Source organism: Molothrus aeneus, chromosome 2, assembly GCF_037042795.1.
Source record: "Molothrus aeneus isolate 106 chromosome 2, BPBGC_Maene_1.0, whole genome shotgun sequence".
In the NCBI taxonomy this organism is placed as follows: Eukaryota; Metazoa; Chordata; class Aves; order Passeriformes; family Icteridae; genus Molothrus; species Molothrus aeneus.
Window position 1 is genome coordinate 59,934,409 of NC_089647.1, and position 16,738 is coordinate 59,951,146.

Sequence of the window (16,738 nt, forward strand, 5' to 3'; positions counted from 1 at the left end):
CAGGTTTTGTATGAAGCTAACACCACATGCTTCCACACCTCTCAGGCTTCACTGAGACTTGGCTTGCCTATTGGAGCTCACTCAGTTTTGGCTGGTTTTTTTGCAACAGGATTTGTCGAGTAACAGAATCACTATCACCCCACTAGGTGTACATTTTTCTTAGCCTTGTACAAGTCTCTGGAATAAAGTTTACCATTACATACATTTCTGTAATTAGTGGATAGAATATGACCACAAATGAAATGCAGCATAGAAATGTATAGGCATGGGATGGGGTGGAGAAGTGTTAGCACTACTGAAAGCAATTTTATTAGACCACTAAGACATCACTTAGACTAAAAATTAAGTCCTTGGCTTTGAATACCAGGTGTATTTTTTAGGCCCACAAACTGCACAAGTTACAATGTCACAACAGAAGAATTTGGACGTCACAAGTGGTTTAAAATGCAAGCAACCAAACCAGTTAAATTTACTGCAATAAACGCTTAAAGAATATATTGTCTTATTATCTGAGTATGGGCTTTATTTTTAAAGCTTTTTGTATTTGTTTTGGTATGGGTCCACTTTATGAGTATTTGTCATCCCTTCAACAGCCAAGATGAAAATTTTTACTTCCCCTAATTTTGATCTTATTTAGTTGAAACAAGATATCATCTCCAATTCATCTCTCTGGAGTACAGAATCTTTCATTCAATTGCATTTTCTGGATTCAATTAGTTGTGCCATTCAAAACCGGTAATTCAGCGCACTGACAGCTGCCACCAACACCTGCTCTCCTGTTAACATCAGGGAGGCATTTCAATGATCGTAGACTTCACTACCACAGAGTAAGTACCAAAGTACAGTTCTACAAGGTTACATTTACATTTCAACTCCATGTTGTTTGATTATATTCAATTTGGAATCTTTGTCATTGTTATGACAGCAGTTTAAAACACAGTATGTTTCCCTGCAAAACACTATATGAATGGACTGTTAAGCAAGGAAACAGCATTTATCACAGATGATTTAAACTATCAGTGAGGAGTCAGAGACTGAAAAAATACTACTATGAAAATCCTGATCAAGAGCAAACTATAGCTTTATCTTTGAGATAGCAGGGCAATTTCAATGAAAGGATATCTACAGATGTAATTGTATCAAAAAAATATTATTTTGTTTAAATTTGCCAAATCAACACAGTACACGTGCACATATGTTACTCAAACAGAGCCATGATACAATGATGAAAAGCAATAAATTAATCAGTAAGACGTACTGCTATTCTAGTATTTCTAGTCAAATTTGATCAAGTGGGAATTAAATTGCAGCTCAGAACAAGAATATACTTTAGCCTTCCAGGAACAAACAAGACAAAGATCCATTGGATAATATTAGCTAACTATTCATTTGTGTAGGAATACAAAGTAATAGTGAAAGTCCCAAACATAAGCCTACAAAAAGCAGAATGAGAAAAAGTTACACAAGAGGAAAGAAAAACAAGTCTAAGCAAGACACAATGCTTACACATCTAGATTTGAGTAAATTAGATCACAAATTCTTTTTTCTAAGTTTAAAAACTTCTTAAAGGACTAAAGATAAAGGGAATAGCAGGAACCTGATAGTAGATCACAAACATTTAAATCATATTCCAAGTGAAACTAATTCAATACCTAGGAGTTAGCATAAAATACTTAAATCACACAAGACCACAATAATTTGAAATTAGTTTCTGCAGTCTTGACATTTAGGTAAGGTAAGCTTTGTTCTGATTGACCCTATTACAGAAGCAGTTAAGGGAAGGACCTCATTAGCACAGAGCAACCAAGAATCATCAAGTTATTCAGCAAACCAAAATGTCACAGCCATCTCACATCCTCATATTATTAAATGATAAAGATTAAATGGTATTCCCTGACAACTGAAAACACTGGGAGGACATATGGCTATTGATGAATGCCTAGGATCTTTTACTTTCTTACAAAAACGCTTCTCCTAGGATATGCATGAACCTGTACATTTCCACAGGGATGAGGAATATTCATTTTTCGAGAACTTATCCAGGAAAGGAAAAATTGCACCTTTGCTTCACAACTGTTCCTCTTCTCAGTCCTAACTGGAAAATTAGAAGGAGTTGGCATCTGCAACTAGATCTGCATGGAAGAATAGCACTCTCCTGTTAGTTAAACCACCTGCTTGAGAAGCAGTGGTGAAAGTTGATGATTACTCATTTGATTCTCCTAGAAGAATGAGAAGTAGGCAACAAACAAGTTGTTGTTGCTGTTATTTTCTTAACTTTCTTACATATCAAAATGCGTTGTGTCAGAAGAGCTGTATTTCCTGCCTTCATGACTTGAACAAGCAAAATATTAGACTTTTCAGTTGTCATCATAAATACACATAAATACATAAGTTGTCATCATAAATACATAAATAAATATAAATGCCCTATACGTGTTTTAGGCTTAAGATGTTAAACTGCATTTACTTTAACAAAACCAGAAACTTGATATTACTCCTGGCTGTAGTTATATTTTCAGAATAAGACTACTAATCTTGTCTTGAACCAAAATCAATTAAGTATGCCTTCCATAATTTTGGATTTTATGAAAGATAGAACATTGCATTCATATTTTGCATTCAACAAATGCAAAAAATAGATAGACAGAGCTTCCACTAAAAATACAAAAATCACCCTACTGAGGCCTTTTATGTATTCAGTCTTCTAGTAACAGAAATGTTAAGTCAATTCAAAATTGAAAAGGTCAGTTGTTAGTGTCAAATTGAGCTGCCACAAAACAAGCATACATACATCAAGCAGACAATCAAGGCAAGTATGCCAAGTAACTGACAACTGTAAACTTCTGTCTCATTAAAAGCCTGTCAAATTAACCACCAGGTCAATTTCATTGTTAGAAAAGTTTACAGATGATTCACATGAGAAGGCTTGATTTTTCTGGTCTTCAAAAATAGAAATCTAGCAACCATTTATGAAGTCTGAAAAAGTAAATATCAAAAAGCCTTTTAGCAGAAGGAACATACTTTAATGAAAGTTTAACTAAAAAAAGTAAACAGAAAAGAACTTTTAATGAGTTTCCATGTCTACACAAGATATAGCAAACTAAATGGCAAAGCATTACCTATTTGCAGGAACTTCGGGCTAACACTCTCAGCAAAACCAAATGAATATATTTAGCATAAGTATTTTAGCAGAAGTATTGCAACAGTAACATTTAGAGTCAATTTTCATTTTTAACAATGCTTCTATCTTCTATATTAGAGGATAACAAAATACCAGATGGAGGTATAGTCCAACTGAGATAGAAGGCATAACTAGTAGAAACAAACTTTTTTTAATATCTGAATAGTAGTCCTAGAAAAATTAAAATTGCTGCTGCATAGGTAATTCAGCTGAAGTTTTCAGCACTGAATTGGTTATCTCACCAGTGGTATCTTGCTCATGGAGCTGAGCACCCCTGCAAACAGTGGGTACCCATCATGGGTAAAATGAGAGATACCAAGGATTAACTTAACTTGCCTGGTGGCTCAAACAGAGTAACGGCCTGCTTTAAGGGGAGTTTCACATGCATTTTCAACTATAAAGAGAAGGAAGTTACAGATGGTAACTTTTTTCTGTATTAAATCTACAGTAGTTTTTTTTTTTCCTTCATCAAATCTACACAGATGCAAATATACACAAGCCCTGAAAATTCAGCATTACACTCAAAACAACATCCTCCTAATTTCAACTTGGTAGTCCTCAAATCCTTATATGCTCTACAAAGACTCTTGAATTCTCTTAACTTAGATACAACATCCTGGAATTGAAAAAAAGAATTTTTGTAATCTAAAGTACTGAATCAATGAATCAAATAATGATGAATGAATCATTAATATTTTTTTAATCAAAATATTTTAATTTTTTTTAATATCTCAGAGAAAAATTGATATCTCAGAATTTTTTTGAAAGTCCATAAAATTCATGGATGGTCCAGGGAAACTGTGGATGCCCCATCCCTGGACATGTTCAAGATGAAACTGAACTAGGCCTTGAGCAACCTGGTCTGGTGAAAAGATTCCCCCCTCAAGGTACCTGGGTTGGAAGCACATGGCCTTTAAAGGGCCTTCCAACCCAAAACAGTCTATGATTAGAAGAGAGAAGGGACAATTTTTCAAAAGAGAATTCCATTGGTACTGGAAAAATTGAACTACAAACAATTCTCCACCTGCAAATATTCCTTTATGGTTAGCTTTTCTGTGAGACAAATGAAACAATCAGCAACTTTTATTGTCAGGCATGAACTATTTAATATAAAAGCTGAGTAATGCAAGCATTTCTTTCAAACTTTAATCTTCTACTATTTTTGTAATAGTAACAAAGAATTAATGTGAGAAATGCAAGCACAGAGAGCTACCAAGGCCTCAAACACACAAGCTCAGGGATAGAGATGGATACAGTGTTTGACCCAAGACCTTGGAGAAGGCTTGAAGCTTTAGAATAGAATAGTGAATCAGACACAAATGAGCAGAAACAAATAAGCATCAAGATTTGTAGTTTAAGCTGAAATATGTTTTAAGCAAGTAGAAATATGTCTCATGTAAGCAAATAAATATGTTAAGCAAGATAGTAGAAGATTTTAAAGATTTTAAATTGTGAACAGCTCTCAGTTCAACCTGATTACATGAATATCAATTAGTTCATATCTACACTCAAAGACCAATGATTTATAATGATCATTCAAACAAAGTTAATACTTTGTGCCTTCCTGCAGTAAACTCTACATCCAACTGAGGCAAATTGAAAAAGAGGTGCAAGTTTTCTTTCCTCAGACCTTCTGAGGGCAATTTTATGATATCACAAAGTGACCATGAAAAACAGACCTCCCAATGATTTAAAACATTAATTATAAAATGCAGTTGCCTAAAAACTTGCTTTTTTACTATAATCAATATTCAGTTTCAAAAAATATTTCCAGAAGTGATATGATCTTGTTGCATCCAAACATTTGACTTATCCTTTATTTTAAATATATACTGTCTTTTGACTCGCAAAGCTAAGATCTCAGTGGAAAATCAACAAATTGACTTGCAACCCCCCCATGTTTCCAGGCCAAATCTTCCCATGCCACACCTCAAAAGACAAAATTATAAACAATATTCCAAAATTTGACCCAACTTGAAACAGTATTCCTACTCCCTTTTATTGTAATGACTTGTTCAGCCCAGAAAACCATGTAATTTTATTTTCACTTGTTGCAGTGATTAAAAAAAAATTACTTACTTGCAGCTGAACTGAGTTATCCTGAAGACCTTCTACAATAGGAGAGAATCTATCAACATTCCTCTCCTCTGCTGCTGCTGTTACAGCTTCCAATATTTTTTCAAGGCTGTGAGAAAAGAGAATAATTTCACTCAGGAGAGATATTTAAACTTGTTCATTTGCTATCTTGAAAGACATGTTGCCAAATTATTCACCTGCCTCAATTTCTTGTAAACATATTTAGGAGGTTTAAGCAATACTTGTTGCCTATAGAGATTTTTGTAACCAAAGAATGACTTACTGGATTACAAGGGTTAAAAAAACTATGGTAAGAAATAGTAAGCAAAGGAATTGCTGCATAACTATTTCCATCTAACCAGTACATCCAGATGTGAAAAAGAAAACTCACTGATATGGCCACGATAAAAAAACTCACAAAGGTATGCTGAAAACGGACAATATAATACAGATACTACTTTCAAACCTAAATTGAAAATTTTATAATTTCATTCAGATATAATTTGGGATATTGTAAAATTACCTTCTATTTCTTGCTTAAATACAGTACTTACATGTTTTCCTCCCCAACAATGCACATTGCCGATAAGAGTTTAACTATATCCGTCATCATGTTAGTTTGCTTGGGATCAATTGCTTTGGCCAGCAACAAAAGGCTCCTCTCTTCTCCCAAAATTCTTTCCAACCCATACTAAACAACAGAAGAACATTTGTAAGGGAGGGAATCCAAATGACCATCAAGTATCTAATTAATGACATCAATAGTTCCCCTCAAATAAGTATTTCAAATGACATTTTAGTCTGTGAACTAATCAAAACAAAAAAAAAAGAGAAAAAGTCCCAAATAGGTCCCTTATTCTGTAAGAAGGGCATATAACAGCACCAAAAGTTTACATTAGTGTCTTGCAATATTTCTGCAGAGAAAGTGGCAGACTTCTGGCAGACAGAAAGAAAACCACAACCGACCAACCCACCACTTCACCAAACGGCATATGGACTTATACTCATCAGGTACTTTATCTAATTGAACTGTAGTAATTTTGTTTCTAGAATAAATAAAATCCCATACCTTATTATTCATGAAGGCTTTCAAACACTGTATAACTTTATGCTGACTCCTTTTCACAAGTCTGTCCTGACTGAATAAATCAAAATTTTAGTGTAAATAAATGCTCTTTAAATATTAAGAAAAGCTAACTTTATATTAAGACTTTATATTATATATTATTATATATATTTCTATATATAATTAGATATTATATATAATTTATATTATATTTATATTCTATTTATATTTAGAAAAACTAATTTTATACTAAATACTTACTTTTTTGTCTCAACCAATCGTTCCAAAACATCCAACAGCAGTCCCAGACCTTCTTGGCCAAAGTTTACAACCCAGCTAGGAGGGAGAAAAAAGACATTTCAGAAAATTGACATCTTGAAGACTAATCATAGTGAAAGAAAATTATCACCATAAATAAAAGCACGCATAACTGGGTGGTGTAAAACCCAAAATATCTCCAAGAGAACAGAATAAAAATTTAAAATTTCAGCTACTACCAAAGGCATCTTTTAATGAGGTTAAACCCTTGGCCAGTTGTTTCTTCATATGACAGATGCCTCATGGTCCTGTTTACTATTGCTCAAAACCCCTTGATATCAAATACAAGTAATGCCACACTGACAGCAGCACTAACAATTACAGGAAGAGAAAAACATATATTTTTATTTTTTTTTTCTTCTAAAAGTGAATACATTATGAAACTAGATTCTCTCTTTCTTGGATGGGTGTTTTATTCTGAAACAGATTAGGCAAATAACTGGAAACTATTTTTGTCAGATCTGGCCCGTATCTGTCCTAAAGATAATCCAACAAGATTCATTTTGTATTAGCAGAATTATGAGCAGCCACTTTGCTGCACATCCAACAGCTGGGGATGACTGACTAATATACTGATGCATTCTTACTGTCTTTACCTCTGCTTCCACAACAGAACAAAAACTACTTACAATACCCAAAGAAAACACTCAGCTTTTTGTCATTCTGACAAAATACTAAGTTATCAGTGCCTCTATTTTCAATGTTTTTATCAAAAAGGTCGTCTTAATGAAATTCAACCTGTTACAACTATTACACAAAAGGGGAAGAAATAGTTGTAGATCACTAGCTATCTGTAATAATATGCACAGCTAGATCACTTGAACCACTTTTAATGAACTGTGATAGCAACTATGAGGTCAAAGCACCTAAATTATTTACCTGAAGATTAGTGACCAAGATTGTCCTTTTAGAAGCTTACTTTTTATAGTGATGGGAAAAAACCACAGCTTTTTGCAGTAAACCATGGATTTCAATATTTGTTTCTAAGTACCAGAGATCAAACAACTCAGTAACACTTGATTTAGATTTTCTCTGTGAACTAAAAATACAATTTACAAAAAAGACTAATTAAAAACCCTTTGTCAGAATAACTCAGGCTACTGTAAAGCATGTTTCCTTCCACATAAACCATTATATATTCTAAATAAGACAACTCAATTCAGAAACAAAATAATAAAGAAAGCAGCAAATACCCATAGAGAAGACCCATATCAGCAACTCTCCCAAACCAGACACAGAGAAAAGAAAGTTGTGCAATCCTTTTCTAATCACGTCCCAACATTTCATTTACATTATTTTAAACTACAACCTAAAGAGCTTCCCCAAATCATGTGTACAACCACTGTCTTAAATGGTAACTCTAAACAAAAGGATTTAAATAGAATAGGAAAAAATACAATTTAATGAAATAAAGTCAGCATTCAGAAATCAAGCTGCACAGAACAAATCAAAATTAAGACTTATCAATGATTACTGAAGAGTTAAACCTTCCTTCAATAAAGCAGGAAAACAAAGGTTGTGCTTTCTTCTGAATAGATAAACCCTACAGGTACAGAAAAAAATACCAGAAGGAAGGAAGGATGAAAGCCTAGCAGCACACATTTGGAAATATATATGTTTCCTGGTGAACAAACTTACACCAAGGTGCCTAACTCCCATTATTGATTACCCTGACAAAAATAAGTTAGAAGATCAAAGACTTGGAAAATATTTCAAAAATTAAAATGAAAAACAACTGACTACTTAGCACTAGAAAACAAAGGGAATTGCTTCTGCACCACATTTAATTTACCTTCTCTTAGTATTACCTTGTATAGATCAGCCAACTCTATTAAAAATAACAGACCTACAGAGGATACATAATCAATGAAACAGAAAGAAGTTAAAAACACTCACTAATGCATACATACTCATTAACCAGAAAACCTTCTACATATCCATTCATTTTAATCCATTAAGAAATTAGAATATGATTAATCTCTTCAACATGTGCTAATGATGTTACCTGACAGGATTACTAGTCAAGGACACACGGAGGGATTCTAAGCAAGTGACTAGTCTTTCATCCGTTGACCCAGATTTTAAATCCTGAATAAATTCTTGGGGAGAAATCTTCCTACTGTTCTTGAGACTTCCCTGAAACACAAAAAAACACACTTGTTCTTTATTTGATGCATATAGAATTTAAACAGATTATTATTAATGGCTAAGTTTGATTTCTGTTCCTTGAAAAATATATAATGTAGACCTGAAAACCTGTAACTGATGCCCATCTATTTGCCAAACACTAACTAAATTGGGTCATTTTATGAATAAATTTATTACCAGCAGACAAAAACAACAGGCATGAAATGTACAAATTTATCATACATGCTCAGTGAAATTAAGTTTTTGTATTGAATGGATTCTGTTTATGCATTGCAAAGATCTTCATAAGTCAAGAGTCAACAGAAGAAAAGACCAATAATGATTATGAGGTCCTCTGAAGAGATCACAGGATACATGTCCAGAAGGGTGACTACACTCATAGAAGCATACAGAGCAAAGATGCAGCATACCATATATTTTCTACAGAACATATCTAAATACAAAAAAGCAGGCATACAATGGTGCATAAAACTTAGATTTGACTTAATTCATTGCAAGACTCCTTTTTTCAAAATAGAAGTACAACTGTCATGTTGCACAAAGAGACTTACTAAATACCTCTTGATTAACTAGTGGCTTAAGTCAGTAACTGAAGAGAATTAGATTTGCAGCGCAATAATAACTTGAAATTATTCAGTGTAAATGGTGAGGTAGTCTCATTATATTATTATAGCTAGTTTCATACAGGTGATGTTTTCTCCCTTTGTTAGATCCTCAGGAAACACTGAGAAGTAATCTTTTCTTCTATGAAGTAGATGATCAAATAGTTTCTAGCAAAGAAATTAAGTTAAAAGCTGGGAAGTGTATACAGACAGACCAGGCTGCTGAGCTGCCATCAAGAGGGACATCAACAGACAGGAAAAATGGGAAGAGGAATTTCAGGAAGTTCCACAACAGAAAACTGTAAATCTTGAACCTGAGGAGGGATAAACCCATGCACCAACGTGTGCTGAAGCTACCAGCTGGAATGTAGACTTGTAGGAAAATAGGGGTTGTGACGAATGACAAGCTGACCACAGGTAAGTGCATCACCAGCTGGTTGAGGGAGATGACCCTTCCCCTCAGCTCAGCAGAGGTGAGACATCTAGAGAATTCTGTCCAGTTCCTGACTCCCCAGCATGAGAGACATGGACATATTGGAATGAATCCAGAGAGGGCTGTGGACACAATTACAAGAGAATCTGTAATACATGGAGAGGTTGGTAGAACTGAGATTGTTTAGCCCCAAGAGAAGGCTCAGGGGAACCCTATCAGTGAAAGGACAAGAAGAACAAATTGAAATACAGGAAATTGGTTAAACATAAGACAACCACAAACTTCCCCCCTCCTCCCTCTGTTTTCTTAAGCATGAGGCTGGTAAAGCAGGTTGCTCAAGCACACTGTGTAGTCTCCCCTATCAGAGATATTAAAATTGGAATATATAAGAAGCTGGATGCAACTATCTCTAGGGTCTCTTCCAATCTAATTCTAAATACCTGCTGCTAGCAATCCTCCCAAAAATATAGCATCTCATGTTATATTTTGAAACATCATGTGTAATACATGTCATTCCAAACATGCTTCTGAATTTATGGATATCCCTACTTGCTTAAGTATGAGGGTAACTTCCAATAACTCCACAAAAAAAAAGTAGATGAGATGTACAGCAAAGGATGAGGGTTGAGGTGAGAATCTGGAAGACAGATCTAGGAAACCCAGAGAAAATTTTTAGAAATCAGGAACAATAAATGTTCCCACAAACAAAATGAAACTCAGTAGTTTCAGTTTTCTTTCATGGCTCTTACCAGCTGGACTCTGCATAGATAAGATAACAGACTGACTAGAGACAAAATGACCAAACTCCCAGCAGCCAAAGTATTTAAATAAATGTTACAAAGAGTTGGAAATTTCAAGAAGTCTCAGAAATTCTGCTGGCAGCTCCTGATGTGCATACACTACTTGATAAGCACTACTTGTATGCCTAAGCATAAGGATTAATATCCTGTGCGGAGAATCTGTCATTTCCAGTGACTTCTCCCAGCAGTTCCTGCTGTAAAATTGACAAAACTGATGTAACCAAAATACTTGTAAGTTGTCAGTAAAATTTTTTTCTTTTGATGCACAGTCATATAGGACAGTTATATGGACAGGACATACAGTTAAGATGGTTGGAAGATATTTTGGAAGGAATTTAATATAATCAACAGCAAATGTGTGCAGTAAAAAGGTCACATGGGACAGGAGCCCAGTCAGACTAGAAGAATTCACTAGAATGACATTTCAGAAAGCCTTATGTGACCCATCTGAAAACAGTGCCACACGCAGTGGAGACTCGCATCAACATCCAGAGAGTAACCAGTCATCCCATTTCAGACTCAGTTCCCCACTGGAACATCACCCTATGCAAAAGAACCAGTAAACACGTCTGTACAACAAACTACCACAGTGCTAAGTACCACTTATTCATATTATGCCAAAGTTCTGCAACATAATAAGAATATGATACATCTGCCAGTGCTTAAATAAAATGAGAGCTGCATTTGGTATCAATTGTGAAACAGATTATATTAGCTGTATTTCAGCATGAGAAAAGCTGCTTAAGTTCAAAATGTTCAAGTTTACAGAGAAACAGGAAATATCTTGAGGCATCAGTGCCTCTAGAAACTTAATTGCTCAACTGAAGAACAACTGGTCTGTGAGCAGATGCAGCATGAAGTCAGCATTAATTAATCTACTTAAAACATCACAAGGGCACAATGTGAACAACAAAAACAAAATACTAAGAAGAAAATTCACTTTAAAAACCCAGTTTGTGTGTTTTGAACATATAAAACAGCAAAAACGATGGCTGAGTAACATGATAGCAATGCATTTTATTTCCCCTTGAGTATTAACTCCATAACATGAAATTTTATTTTCAAAACTTTTCTGCAGATATTACTATGCAAGGAGGTGTGCTTTGTGATTACTGGAAAGGAGCTGTGCACTTCTGAGAAACAGAAACCCTGACACTGAGGTCAATAATAAAGCTTTGATTACAGTAGAGCCCACTTGGATCACCAGAGACTGTTTCATTTTCATTGATTCATTAGAGGTGCAGTCTCTGTTCTTCATTTTGATAGTTCTTCAAATGGTAACTGCTTTAAATGAAACATGCTCAGTACTCTCCATAACATTTGTGAATGAGGATATCTTTCCCAAGGCGAAATATCTTAGTACCCATCTCCTTAAAGTCCAAGAAGTATGAAAAGAAGTATGAACAACCAAAAGAAGTTACTGCAGTATCACTCATAGAAGGAGAGGCCCAAGATGGGATTAGTTGCACACAATAGTCAGGAGCTACATGGCATTTCACCTGTTCCAAAAAAGTATGACACTTTCACAAAGTCAAGGTACACCAAAAGTTAGCCAAATACACCTGGGGTGCAGTGCACTATTCTCTCTACTCAGAAGGCACTCAGTCCAACTAACTCAAGGAATGAAAGAGCATGCCTGGAACAAAGAGTTTTCAATGGCAAGGTTTTCAATTTCATCCCAATAGCTCCAGCACTAATCTGAAATCATCTGCAGCACAACTGGATTGAAGTACTGAATCTGTGTCTCGCTGAAACAGCTTCTCCCAGTACACAACAGGTGAATGTCACTTCCAGTAAAGACACAACAGCAGAAAGAGAGTTCAGGAAAGACAAATTTGCCTGCACGGATTGCTCTTTTGTCATGTCCCACCACAGAGAGAGGAATACATGGTCTAGCAGCAGAGGGAAGAAAAGAGAAGGGAACAGAAAAAAGAAAATGCTGTTGGAAGCCTTAGGAAAACACACAAGACAACAGTGTGTGATAACAAATCATTGTCCTGGGGGAGGAAACAGACCTGTCCTCTTCAAGAAAGTACCTTATACAGCTCCTCTGGGCATAGTGCAAGAAGCTCCATTGCCAAAACACAAGTGTGACGACATCCAAAGAAAAAAGGAAAATTGTGAACGGCACACAGAAAGAAGGACCAATGAGACATACTCTGTGGCCAAGAAGCAAAGACATGAAAATCTTTCTCTTGACAAAGAGAGCCTTAACATCACCACCATCAGCATGCTATGATTTCAGCAATAGATGTGAATGCAGCAACTCTGCACAGCCAGTTATGTTCTATTACCACATACTTCTTAGATCAAACAACTGAGGTCTTAAAATACATATAGAGCCTAGGGGTGCCAATGATATATAAACCCTCACATACTATTTTGGGTAGAAAATTCAAGAATGTTTTAAGATCTACTCGTCAGAAGTTTCTTGATTTCCCATGCAATATCTCTAAAAAAAGAAAAACAAGCTAGACCTAATCTTCTGGTATAAAGGACCTGTTAAGACTAGTAGTTTTGATAAACTCATCTTAAATAAAGTAATCTCCAGGCAGTTAGGTCCTGCACTAGGCATACCTACCTTACTAAAAGTGCTAAAGCTTAACACTAATAATTATACATCATGTGAAGCAGACAGTAAGATAAATATCGCACTTAAATTACTTCATTTCATGTTTTAGTTTGTCAGTATTTAGTTGTAATTACATCCAGATTATTTTTACTGATATCTCTAGTTACATACAGCAGTAAGAGTTGAAGATTGAAACACATGAATTCTAAAACAATCAGAATATCTGAGGACAGGATTAGCTATGCAGCATTTAGCACAGGAGTCAGTTCTCACTCTGCAAAAACTAAGCAGTTCTTTTATGCCAAGTGAATCCTTAATTTAGCCTTTATATACAACTCCTTGCATTGCTTTAGAGCAACCAATCATTATAGGTAAAAAATGGACAATAATTGATTTTGTGCACAACACTTTCATTATCAGTTACTATGTAACATCAAACATGAACTCTATTTTAAGTCAGGCATGAAAAAGGTTCATCAGCTGAGGAATTATTTTTAAACAATGCCAGAAAAGAAAAAAGTTCACACCAAACTTTTGCAAGAAGTTTTTGCAGAATCTTTCCATCTCTACTCTTAGCCATATCTTTACCAAAAAGAAATGCTGGTTTCTGTATAGAAGACACATTCCAAGTACAAGTGACTATCTGCCACTATAACTTGTAAAATAGTAAGACAGACACAAACATTTTTAAAGAGCACTATGAGAAAGAGAAGTTAATCAAAGGAATGTAACATGCATGCATCACTTTTTCTGGCCAACAGGAAATAATGTAAGCTTTTAGTCATTTACTTACAGACTTGGAAGCAGTGCTAATATATTGCATCACCATTTCTTTTTTGGTATTAAAATCTTTTTCTCTCAATGGCATCTTCTTGTCTTCATTTAAATTCATATCCTCCTAGAATGGGATAGGAAAAAAAAGAAAAAACACTCTTAAATACCATACATCCACAGAATTATTTTAATGTAAGAGACTGACTTAAATAAATAAAGACACAAAAATACAAACTCATACAAGTGAAAGCTGTTATACAAACAACTTTTCATAAGATGTTAATCAAAACCATAAAAATCCTTATACATATTCCCTCTGAACTCAGACTGAAAAAAACAAAAACAGTCAATTATACTAGGATTAACAAGTGCATCACAACCATTTTTAGTACACTCTTTTCTCAGGAAAGACCTACAGTTTCACACATGTGTGCACCAAACTACAGAAGAGCATTATTTAATACTTCCCAAAACATTTATAAATGTACTCAAACCAGTATTTTACATATTTTTAATTTTTAATTTATTCCGTAATTCTCTTCCTCTCTTCCCAAATGGTTCATCTTGGCAGCAGAATGTGGTTTGCACTGAAACAAGTTCACAAATTAATAATCACATTTGCAATAAGCAAGGCCAAAATTCTTAAGGATTAAATCAAAACATTCAACCATTATCAAAACCCCATCATAATTCATTCACCCCAATATAAATCCAGAAGTCAAAAAGAGCAGAGAGACCTACAATGAAAACCACACAAGTGACACTTCTGAATGTCACTAGCATCTATGACACAGGGAGTTCTACTGCTCCAGCCTAGAAATGCTCTGATCATTGTAATCAGTTGCACATCTGTGAGAAATGGCATTTCTCATCATGGTGTAAGTTCACAAATAAAAGGGAAAAGAGAAAAAAAAATTAAAATAAAAGTTTTCAGGAACAATTAACAATTTTGGCACAAACATATAAAGCACATACAGCATGTGATTTACTATGTGCATTGCTCAAGCTTAGCAAGAATTACTGCAGTTATTTTCAGCTGAGACTCACGAGGTGAATCCTCATCAGCTTTGGCAGGAGCAATGCTACAAAATCAGTGAGTAACCATCTTGATATCAAAGTTATTTCACCTAGTCAGAAATCAAAGACAAACAGTACAGACAATCTTTAGAATTTGTACTACACCAAAACTCAAGTTTCCTTGTCCTTCAATAGCTTTCACGCTGAGTAGAAGAGAATGAAGCACAGTTCCTAGAAACATTTACACTTTTGTATAAATCCAAGCTTTGAGAAGTTATTGCAGAAAATGCTTGACCCCTGTCCTGGTTTCAGCTGGGATAGGATTAATTTTGAACTTAACTTAAACTAAAAAAAAAAAAAAAACCTTTTCACATTATCATGTAGCTATTGCAAAGTTCATTCTTCTATTTAAAATAGCTTCTTTCAGACTTGCTCTTTCATGTTTTCTGAAAAGCAGTTTCTAAACTTAAATAAAAGTATCTAACTTCTAAACACAAAAAAAACCCCCAAGAATTAAGAAACCTATCAACATAAACTATATTCCATAAGCCTAGGTATAACAGCAGGTTAATTTATGGGAAATAGTCTGTCTGTGCAGTAAAAAGTAATTTCTTTGTTCTTGTTTTTAACAAACGAAACATCATTGAGACAATTAATTTATACAGACTAGAGTGATACAAGGGGCACAACAGATATTGCTTAGTTAATAAAATACTTCATCCCCATCCTTTATCTCTTAAAAAACTGAAATATATTCTACAGGTAAGCAGTACCTCTTTGGAAAAGAAGAATACATCATTTCACATGGATATTTTCCTAATAGCACTAACAGAAACTAAAGGAGGTATATGACAATTATTATCTTTATTGTCTGGTTTTATGAGCTCTTTCATAATTTTTGCCATGAAAACCACACAAGATGCCACTGGATAAAATAGTGGGAGAAGGAAGCCATATGCATCCAGGAAAACCCCAAGTACAAGGTAAGACATTCAGTAAACCCTAAGAATTGAAAAACTTCTCCCTTCAGTTCTAACACATTGACTATTTTTTTTCATACAAAATTATTTCTAAAAGTCTGGCTACAACAAATTGTTCAAATTGTTCACCAATCCACCCCTCCAAATCACTTAATTTGATCAGAACAGCAAACTAGAGGCTACAATATATAATTAGCTATGTAATTTACTGTGACTAAACTAGCTTTATTCCAGCCCATTCAAATGTGGATAATCTGAAAAATCCTTTCTGTAGTGCATGTTATAGATAAAACAACACTGATAAAGTAGCTTAATACAAGTTTAAGTGCTTTGTTATTCAATCAAACAAGGAAAGCATTCAAATTATCCAGATGTCATCATTACTTAACATATTTTGCAAAGTAGTTTTAAAATTGGAATTAATTACTCAAGGATCCATGGATATACGCATCTATATTTATCTAGACATGCAGTAGTAGGTTCCTGAGGATTTATTGAAAGTTTCTATTTATTTATGGCACAGTACAACATCACAGACTACCCTATACCAGAATGTCTGTAGGATGGTATAGAAATACAATCTAAATGCAAGGGGTGTTTTTGAAGGCACTCCTTCAAGTTGTATTAAAAAGAACTCTCCCATTTTCTGAGCAATTATCAGGGACAGCAAAATTTTTAAGAGAAGCAAGACATCAAAGAAAAATGAACCATTTGGCAAGAAGTACAAATACAAAAGTTGGTAACAGTTAATTATTCCTTTTCCTCACCAGT

General features: G+C 34.6%; 1 protein-coding gene across 1 annotated transcript in view; it reads right to left on the reverse strand.

Moving 5' to 3' along the window:
• The window catches only part of DIAPH3 (diaphanous related formin 3), a 213,752-nt gene that overhangs the window by 174,407 nt on the left and 22,607 nt on the right, over window positions 1-16,738 (reverse strand). The window contains exons 4-9 of the mRNA XM_066571453.1: window positions 13,990-14,094; window positions 8,647-8,777; window positions 6,585-6,659; window positions 6,327-6,396; window positions 5,812-5,948; window positions 5,261-5,366 (exon numbers count right to left, since the gene is read on the reverse strand). Of these exons, the coding sequence (XP_066427550.1) occupies window positions 5,261-5,366; window positions 5,812-5,948; window positions 6,327-6,396; window positions 6,585-6,659; window positions 8,647-8,777; window positions 13,990-14,094 (624 nt within the window). The remainder of the gene's footprint in view (window positions 1-5,260; window positions 5,367-5,811; window positions 5,949-6,326; window positions 6,397-6,584; window positions 6,660-8,646; window positions 8,778-13,989; window positions 14,095-16,738) is intronic.